General features: G+C 35.3%; 1 protein-coding gene across 1 annotated transcript; it reads left to right on the top strand.

Annotated features, from left to right (window-relative positions):
* Positions 1-7,744: 7,744 nt before the first annotated feature.
* Positions 7,745-8,740, top strand: LOC138161378 (vomeronasal type-1 receptor 4-like). The gene has a single exon (XM_069088204.1). It carries the CDS (start codon positions 7,745-7,747, stop codon positions 8,738-8,740), a length of 996 nt encoding a protein of 331 aa, XP_068944305.1.
* Positions 8,741-10,807: the final 2,067 nt, after the last annotated feature.

The raw sequence follows: 10,807 nt of genomic DNA, 5'->3' as shown, positions 1-10,807 counted from the left end.
TAGGAAGGAAGGAAGGAAGGAAGGAAGGAAGGAAGGAAGGAAGGAAGGAAAGAGATAAAAAGAAAGGAAGAAAGAAAGTCAAATGTTATATCCAAAGACTCAAAGAAAAATATGTCTCAGGACATGGAAGAATTCATAAATATTTTTAAAAATCAAGAAAGAGAGGTCAAGGACAAATTGGGAAGAGAAACGAGAGGCAAGAAAGTAATGAAAAAAGGTCAACAGTTTGGTAAAGGAAGCACAAAAAATACTGAACAAAATAATACATTGAAAACCAGAATGGGCCAAATGGTAAAAGAGGCACAAAAATCCAAAAAAGAGGAAAAAATGCTTTGAAAAAGATAAATGGCCAAATGGAAAAGGAAGGTACAAAAGCTCAATGAAGAAAATAATTCCTTAAAAATTAGAATTGGGCAAGTAGAAGCTAACTACTTCGAGACATAAAGAAACAAAAAAAAAAAAAGAATGAAAAAAATGGAAGAAAATGTGGAATGTCTCACTGGGAAAACAACTGACCTGGAAAATAGATCTAGGAGAAATAACTTTATAATTGGTGTGCTAACTGAAAGTTATGATCAAAAAAAGAACTTAGAAATCATCTTTCAAGGAATTATCAAGGAAAACTGCCCTGATATTCTAGAAACAGAGGTAAAATAAAAATTGAAAGAGTCCACCAACCACTTCCAGAAAGATAACCTAGAAGGAAAGTTCCCAGGAGTATTATAACCAAATTCCAGAGATCCCAGTTCAAGGAGAAAATGTTGCAAGCAATGAAAAAGAAACAATTCAAATAAAATGGAACCACAGCTAGTACAACACAAGACTTAACAATGTCAACATTAAAAGATATGAGGGCTTAGAATATGACATTCTAGAGATCAGTAAAGCTAGGATTGCAACTTAGAATCACCTACCCAGCATAACTGAATAAAAATCTTTTGGGGAAAAATGGCCATCCAATGGAAGAGAGGACCTTCCAGCATTCCTGATGAAAAGCCGAGAGCTGAATAGAATTTGATTTTCATATATGGGAATGAAAAGAAGCAGAAAAAGGTAAATAGGAAAGAGAAATCATAAGGGAAGCAATAAGGTTAAACTTTATATTCCTTCATGGGAAAATGATACTTGTAACTGCTAGCAAATTTATAATTGCTAGGATAATTAGAAGTATATATAGACAGAAGGCATCAGAGTGAGTTGAATATGAAGAAATAATTATCTTTAAAAATTAAGGAGTGAGAAAGAGGCATGCCCTGAGAGAAGATAAAAGGGAGAGTTAGAATGGGGTAAATTATCTGACATAAAAGTGGTGCAAAAGAGTGTTTATAGTGGAGGGTAAGAAGGGGGAGGTGTGAGAAAGCATGTAAACTTACTCTCATTGGGATTGACTCAAGAAGGAAATAACATATACCCTTGATTGATTATAGAAATCTATCTTAATTTACAGGAAAGTATGAAGGGAAGAGGATAAGAGAAGGGGGGCTGATAAGAGGGTGGATTGGGGGAAGCAAAACATTTGAGGAAGGAAAGGGTAAAAGGAGAGAAAGATAAACAAAGGGAAAATAGAATGGAGAGAAATACACAGTAATCATATTTGTGAAAAAAAATTACAGCAAATTTCTCTGAGAAAGATCTAATGTCTCAAATATATAGAGAACTGAGAAAAAAATTTATAAAAATAAGTCATTTCTTAATTGATAAATCATCAAAGGAAATGTGTAGATAGTTTTCAGATGAAGTAATCAAAGCTATCAAAGTCATATGAAAAATGCTATAAAACATTATTAGAGAAATGCAAAATAAAACAACTTTAAACTATCACCCCACACTTATTAGTTTTGTTAATATAACAGAAAAGGAAAATGACAAATGTTGGAGGGGATGTGGAAAAATTGAGACACTGAGGTGCTGTTAGTGAAGTTGTAAACTGATTTAACCAATCTGTAGAGCAATTTGGAACTATGTCCAAAGGGCTATAAAATGTTTATATTCTACAAATCTTTTAGTGGTTGCAAAGAATTGGAAATTGAGGGGATGCTGTGAATTAAGGAATGACTGAACAAGTTGTTGCATATCATTGTGATGGAGTACTATTGTGCTGTAAGAAATGGTGTGCAGGAAGCTCTCAGAAAATCCTGGAAAGACTTACATGAACTGATGCAAAGTAAAATAAGCAGAATCAGAAGAATATTTTGTACATAAGCAGAAGTATTACATGATTATCTGCTGCCTGTGCTTGCAGCACTAAGAGAAACATGGAAGCACGAATAAACGTGGGCCAGGCAGAAATTTGAAGCAATATTGCAAGGATGCCATTCCAATCTCAAATAAACATCTGAGGGTCCAAGTTTATATATTATAGCGGAAGCACTTACATCATACATTTTTCATGGTAAACTTATTACACAAGGCTCCTAGTTTGCAACCTTTAGGAGGCAATTCCATTGGGACACTTTCCTGCTTACTTATCTCATCACTGCTTTATCTCTATCGCTCAACTGGCCAGGGTTTCAGGAACTGTCAGAATGTTCCTAGTCTGCCTTGCATAGAGAGAGGATGAATGGAGTGTAGTGAGTCCACATTCTGAGATACTGGGCCCAAGCAAGTGGAAACTGGCTCAAGGGGATCGTTGGCCTGGATTCGTATTCATGGCAGACCCCTCAGAGCTAACCCTCAAAAGTGCCCCCTACAATTATCACCAGTACATGACAAATATTCTTAGCAATAAAATGATCCAAGACAGTGGTGAAGGATTTATGATGAAAAATCTCATACATCTCCAGAGAGAGAGAATTGAATGCAGATCAGGTTTTTTTAATTTTTTATTTATACTTTTTTTCTGTGTTTTTATTCACAGCATGAATATCATGGAAATATATTTTGCATGGCTGCACATGTGTAACTTCCATCAAATTGATTGCTTTTAAATGGGGAAAGGAAGATAAGGAGAGAATTTGAAAGAAATTTTTAAATGAATGTTTAAAGTTTATTTAACATGTAGTTGGGGGAAAATAAAATATAAAATTAAAAAAGACACTGCTACCATACTTAGGAATATTAACTTCATTCAGGATTTTATATTCAGAGACTGCTTTGGTAGACTGGTGACTTGATTGAAAAAAAGAATGAGAGTTCAAGGCCTGGGATCCCTCAGGACTACACCCAAACCAAAACCAGGCCAAGGTTACTAATGGAAGTGCCCATAATAAGGTGTTAACTATCCTTTCTCTGCCTGTGCCAACCTCTTGAACAGCTGTGCCTCTGGTGTCTTGGAGCCCAGGACAGTTTCTCTCCTCTGAGTTAATTGATGACTTGGCCACTGTTTTTATTCACTAGTAATTGCAGAGGGAGAATTTTGAATCAGCAGGAATCCTTGAAGACGTTTTCATCTGGGATGAAAGTTCACTTTTTTAGACATATCCCTTTTTCCCTTGACAGACTAATGTCACTGGTACTTTCCATGACATGATAATCACAGCTCTGGAGGCAGATGAACTCAGACAATTCAGTCCTTATAACTAAAATCTACTTGTGCCATCCCACATGCACATACACACATAGGCACATGTAGAAAGAGGCATATTCTGTTTGGTGCAGCCCTTTGCTCCATCCTAGAAGCAGAAAACAATCGGGTGAGTATCTTCTCATATCCCAGTTTAATATCTAGAAGTTTTGAGCAGAAAATCTCTTTCAGGAGATAATTAGAGTGTTTTAATGATGTTGAGGCCCTATCTGGCCAGAGATAGGAAATGGACCTTGGAAAGACTGTGGAAGAAGCCTTGGAATTTTCCTTGGTATCTTATTGCATCCCTGTCTTTATTGAGACTTGAGTCCATGACTCACCATCTATAATAGGCGATGTTTGAACATCCTTTAACTCTTGTCCCTGCTTTGAGAACTCCCTCGAAATTTATTCAACACATGTTGTCAAGGGCTTTTTCCCAATCTCTACTCTGCTGACATCATTCCTCGGGCCTTTTTAGCTTTTGCAGTATCTGGTTCTATCTTCTTAGCATTCTGACACTTATGTCAACCCATTTCTTTCCTGACAGTTAAGCTGAAGCTTTTATTTTGCTTCTGAACTTCACTCCATCCCCTTCCTTCTCCTTCCATCTTCCCTGCCCTCTCCTTTCTCCTTGTAGGTTGTTTCTCTCTTCTCTGAACTCCTCTGATGTCTTTTGCCTCTCTGTCATGTTCCTGCTTTGAGCAATCTCTGAGACCTTTGTCTCTCTTGCCTCTTGATGCTTTCCTTTCGTCTGTTGTTTTTCCCCCCAAGTTCTGCTCATTGGCCTTTTAGATCTCTAATTCGTTTCTTCGCTTTACTCTTTATATCGCTAAGATAATTTCTTCCTTATCTTTGCTTTTCCTATTTATGAGACTCACTCCTTTCATGCTGTGATATCTTCTGAGATCTCTCTTACCTCTTGCTTCCTTGCTCACATCTGAGATCTCCTTTCTCCTCATCCTTCTCTAATCACTGTTAAAGCTGAGTTGGTCTAAGGCATATAGAACTCAAAGGGAGAGAACTCAAAGGCAGAGTACTGACTTACTGTTCTCACAGTCCTCATCTCAGCCTTCCTACTCTTAAATGACTACCATACCCTGTGTCATATATCTGCGAAGCTTCGGCTATAACCAGGGAATGGAAACTCCTCATTTCTTTCCCAGCTTTCCTTTTCAGTAAGAGAAGTTACCCATTTTCTCCCACCTGCACAGAGAAGAACTCAGGGTGCAGAGTATGAACATAGTATGAAGTTTGGTGATGAAACTGGGAGTCTAGAATACCATATTAGGATGGGGGGGGGAGTTGTTTTTTGTTCATTCATTCGTTTGCTTTTCTATACACCAGTAGGACCCTTTATTATTGTCTTCATTTGAAACTTGGCGTAAAAGAACTGATCCCTTTCACCTTTGACTCTAAGGGAGATGGGACCCTACCCTCAAAAGAGATGGTAATTTCTTGACTGGGCAAAAGGCATAAATTGAGCATCCAATATTAGTAAGTGCACCATGATATTTGCATTCCATACTGATGCAGGGTGAGATGTCTAGTCTGTTTTTTGTTCTTTTGTAAGTTATGTGTGAATCATTTCACTTTAGCTGTAAACACTTGGCTGAAATGGTTTATAGTCAATAATTATCTCTTAATACTTTTTTCAGCCTCACTCAATGTCCTTTCCTTAATTTCCATAACAACTCTATTGCCATTCTCATCACCCTTTAGGGCCAGCAACAGCATGTTATGTCTCTTTCTAATCTGTTCTCCCCACTACTTTAATCTATCAATTTGATTACTCTCCACATTTCCTTCATCAGTTTTTAAGCTTACCATTTCTTGGCAGTTACCTTTTCATTTTCCTTATTCATTCTTCACCAAGTCCTTATTCTTCTATGCCCCTTCATCCTGTTATATTGTCCCTAACCCGCTCTTGCTCTGGCTTCTCTTTCAGTCTTTCGCAGAATCTACAAGGAGAAGCAAATAAAAGGATATTGCTTTGACTAGTACTATGTTCCAATCCCCACCCTCCACCCCCAGACCTTAATTTTGGATCTTTATAACTCCCTCAACACTTGCAAACATGTTTTACCTCCCAATAGACTTCATTTATATAGAAGTTTTCTCTATTTTTTTTTTCATTTTAAAGAACTGAATGATTGGCTGAATAAGTGGTACCTAAGGTTCATTCTAAATCTATGATAATAGATTGTCCTTGGTAAGAACTATACAAGCTCCAATTAATTTTCATGGTGGTCTTTTTTTTCCCCAATACATATACTGAGTATTGCAATGCATGATGGCAACATGTACCAAGATGTGGTTTTTTTTCCCTAGGAAAATGTTGTCACCTACTTCATTTAAACCTTCATGGAGAATATTTGGCCCAGTTTTTCATTTAGCTCCAATTTCCTTTTTTTTTGGTCTTCTGATATAATTAATACAAGAATGACAAGATTGATAGTCTCTTTTCATCAGTATTGAACCACTTTTCTGGTCACTATGGAAGCATCTCACACTTAGAAAAATAAGAATATATTTAAAACCTTTGTAATTTTTAACACATTTGGCTTCACTGTCCCTCACTTTCTTGTTGTCACCATAGAAATAGAAGTTATTGGACAATGATCAGGGGCACTGTATCTTCTTTGTTATATAGGTTGCCACGAGAAAAGAAAAGATTCATTCTATTTGTAAGACCCTACTCAAAGATTTGTCAGGGTGGCCCATCAAACAGGGATGTATTCCACTCACAAAAACCAAGAAAACTTACAGTTACTTCTACACTAGAATGAAAATTTGCAATTTTACAGTAATTATATAGAGAAAAATAAAAGAATGTTTCATATATATAAGCTATGCTTTTTCTCAGTGCGGTCTGAGGTCATATTTCTGAAGCACTTAGCACAGTGACTGTCAAGTGATGAGTACCGTTTAAATGCTACCTCCTCTAATTGTTGTTAACTGTTATGTTTGTTATTTCTGCATTGTTACTTTTATTTTTGCTTATCCATATCTCCTGTCCTTCTATTTCTGTTTTTGAAAATGTAGACAATGTTTATATTGCTGTAATTCTTGTTTACATAATTTTCCATATATTCTTGTATTCTTTGTAGAGCTTAAGCTATTTGAAGGTACAAATTTTAATTTGCATCCCTAAGCCCTTGGATATTACCTGACTTTAATTTGTCACAGTTAATTTGTCACAGATGCTCATTTATTAACTACTTTATTCTTCTTATGTATCTTTTTACTAGAACTCTGACATTTTACATAGACATTTTAATAGAACTCTGACATTTTCCATTAATATATCGAAAATTACATAACGTTACTTAATTGATACGCTTGTTGGTTGTTTTGAGATTTAATCACAATTGAACAATAATATTTTGGGGACAGAAAGGAGCATTTCCTCCTTTTAAAGGTATTTTATTTGATTTAAAGGTGGGGGTCAGTGTTGTGATTCCTAAAATATTTTCAATTTAAGGTTCAAAACATTTCTTACAATTTTTATTGAAATAAAAAATATAATAAAAGGTTTTTCCCTATCACATCACAACTACTTAATTTGACCATTTTAAAAGTTTAAGATGATACATTAATATTTATAAAGATAATAATGCTTATTAATAGTGAGAAAATGATTTATTTTATACTGCCTTAAAGCTTGCAAATCACTTTCATATTATCTCATTTTATACAGACAAACATGTTATGAAATAGGTATTATTGTCATTGCTTTTAACTGAAGTGAAATAAGTTTTTTTGTCTTGCTCATGGTCACAGGATATACTGTGAATTTTTTTCATTTTAAACTGTCATTTTTATTATTTCATTTTTCTTTATCACAGTTCAAAAATGCTTCAAAAAAGTAGCACTACATATGAAGTCTTTTGGAATTACACTTATGAATTTATCCTTAGAGCATCAAGGTCAAAACCACCAAAAGAGAAGAAGTTTCTGGTTTTCAAGATAGATTTCTCTTGTCATATCTACATTATTTCCAAATATTTTGTGAACTTTCATAACCTGCATACCAAGGAAAAATATAGGAAATACAAACCAGTCTCAGTGGTTTGAGTATAATTATATCAGAATTAAGGCCAACACATATGTTTTCTCAAAGTCTGTGGAATGAAGCCCCATTCTCTTCCATAACACACTTTAGAGATTAAACAAATCTTTTATTTTCCCATAGGATTTGCAAGCACTTACCATAGTTCTTCTTCGTAAGACTTGGAGAAAATGATGCTTATAGACTTGGTGTTGGGCACTGTCTTCCTTACTCAGATAGGAGTTGGGATTCTTGGGAACTTTTTCCTCCTGGGAAGATACACCTTCACTTTACTCACTGGCCAAAATCTGAGGCCCATAGAGTGCATTTTTGTCCACTTGGCCTTAGCCAACTCAGAAGTGCTTCTCTCCAGGGGAATCCCTCATACAATTGTCTGTTTGGGCTTCAAAAATTTCTTGGATCTTGTTGGTTGTAAATTTATTGTTTATCTTCAAAATGTGGCCCGAAGTGTTTCCCTCAGCATCACCTGCCTCCTGAGTGGATTTCAGGTCATCACCATCAGTCCCAATAATTCCAGGTGGGCAGAACTAAAACTCCAAGCCCCAAAGTGCATTGTCCCCTCCTGCTTCCTCTGCTGGTGCTTCTACCTGCTGATAAATTTCACTTTGCTTGGGACTATGCATAACTCAAGGTATGTGACTAATAATACAAGGATGTGGCATCTTGGATATTGTTCAATACTATCTCCCCAATTTTTTAATGTCTCACTTTTTGCAATTGTCTTTTCTATTCCTGATTTTATGTGTGTGGGATTCATGATCTGGGCCAGTGCCTACTTGGTGCTTCTCCTGCACAGACACCATCAGAAAGTCCAACATATTCACAGTCCTCATCTCTCTCCCAGAACTTTGCCTGAAAAAAGAGCCACTCATGCTGTGCTTCTATTAGTGAGCACATATGTCTCCTTTTATTCTATTAATTCTAGTTTGTCATTCTACTTCTTTAAAACTGATAAAACTCATCAATGGCTCATGGCCACCTCGGATCTCCTAGGAGCATGGTTCCCTGCCACCAGCCCTTTTGTGCTTATTTTCTGTGACTCCCAAATCCTCAAATATTGGAATGCCGTCTGGCATAGAGGACATTCCTGTGCACTTTGCCACTTTATCCACCGTATCTGCCACTATAATGAAACCCCCTGCCAGTATCCTACCCTGACAGTATAAAATTAATATCTTTCAAATGCTAATAGGAGACTGACAAAGTCACTGGAATCCAAGCATGATAAAACCTAATGCTAGGAAGGATCTCTGTGATCATTTATTCAAACTCATCTTTTAGAACAAACCACTCTACTTCAGATATTGAGTGTTCTGTTCTTGGTGAAATTACAAGTGACATTGTCAGTTCTTAAAGTCATGTCTCCAGATTTCAAATCCACTTTTCTTTCCAATAGACCAATGATGTCAAACTCAAATAGAAACAGAGACCACTGAACCATACATAAGGGTCTCGGTGAGTTACATAATGACTTTGTTTTTATTGTAATATTGTCTGTTTTTGATTTATTTTTATTAATTTAAAACAAACTTTCAATTATATTTTAATCCAATTCAAGTCACACTCAGAAGTGCTATGGACCACACATGTGGCTTACTGGTATCTCTGCATTAGATAACACCAGAGCAATTATTGTACGAACAGTCTTTTTTTTTTATTTCTTCCTACACATCTTAAGTTCTCTATGTTGAAAAAGGTCTCTAAATATAATGTGGGAATATATGGTGTGAAAATAAGGTACTAAACTTAGAAATATATATATTTTATATCTAATCCCTGTCTCTATCATTCCACAGTATGATAACATTTTAAAAGTTTTGAAATTCCCTGAGTCTCAGGTTTTTCCTATCCATATAATTGTTATAATAATATTCATTGTAATATATCACAAAATTATTTTTTAGTCCAAAGGGGCTTGATACAAAAAATTTAAAAATTCAAAACACTAAACAGATTTTTATCATTATTGTTATTATTAATAATAATTTTAATTATCTCTTACATCTTCAACTTCCATTTTATTCAGTCTTAATTTTGTTATAATTTCAGCCTCATGTCATGGATTAGCAAGAATCATGCTATCCAGTTTCTGACAGAGAGGAGAAAGATTCCAATAAATATGTATATAAATGTATGTATGTAAAGAAATGCATATGATAGATTTAGATAGACATGTAGATCTTGATATATTATTTTATATATATATATGTATATATATATGTTGCAATATATAATAAACATGAGTATATAGCAAGATTTTGCATTATATATAGTGAAAAGATGAAAATTATCTCTGATTTTCTTTATATTGATTTCTATGGTATTGATTCTAAAATATAACTGATTTGTTCCATATTAATTTTATAATTGGGTCTGTATCCACCTGGTTTGAGTTTAGCTCAGAAATCCTGCTGAGTTAGCTCAAAGAGAGCTTAGTTTAAAAGAAAGGTTATGTCTCACTCCTGTATCCACTAGGAAACTTCATAGTTACCCATTTTTACCCCCACAAAATTACCATTCCCAAAAGATATGTCATCTGTCTTTTTCTGGCTCTGAATAGTTAACAAAGTTTTTAATCTCTTCCAAAGACAAAAATTCTATTAGTTGTCATCCCATAGCAAAGACTGCAAGATACAGATGGACCCCATAAACCAATTCACATTCCTTAATTATTAGAGAGGGTTGTGATCAGGTTTGCCTGAATGCCTGGGTACCTCACCTGAATGTTAGCCACCTTTCTCAGTATACCCAATCATAATATTCCTGCCCTAACCTTACAACCTATTACATTTTCCCATGTCTACCAAGACCCCTTCTTTGTTGTACCTCAATGAAGAAAGTTCATTTCCTCTCTGGGTGTCACTGGCTTTGCTGAGATTGCCAGAGTGACCAACTGTTTTTCAAATAGTTATACATATCATTCTTAATAAACTTATCAAGCTTAGAGTCTGTACCTCAGTCTAACTTTATTCCACTTACTTTTCACACAATCTGCATATCACTCTTTATATATTTATCCCCATCTAGTCATCATTTATTACGTGGGTAATGCAGGGAATTTTGGGGCATTCTTTTGCGTGCTTCTATATTTTTGATGGGGGAGAGAATGAAAAGAATCTTTTTCCTAATAAAAATCATCATCATTGTCATCACCATCATCCTCATCATAGAAGATAAAGAGTGTAGGTGAAAAAAGTCAGCCTCATAAAATGTTCCTGTTTCCAAACATGAGC

This window comes from Petaurus breviceps, unplaced genomic scaffold (genome assembly GCF_028583685.1).
Source record: "Petaurus breviceps papuanus isolate PSGF00001 unplaced genomic scaffold, PetGlider_PUasm1.0 185, whole genome shotgun sequence".
NCBI lineage: Eukaryota > Metazoa > Chordata > Mammalia > Diprotodontia > Petauridae > Petaurus > Petaurus breviceps.
Note: the sequence above shows the minus strand (reverse complement) of the source record. Positions and strands in the feature narration are given on the sequence as shown.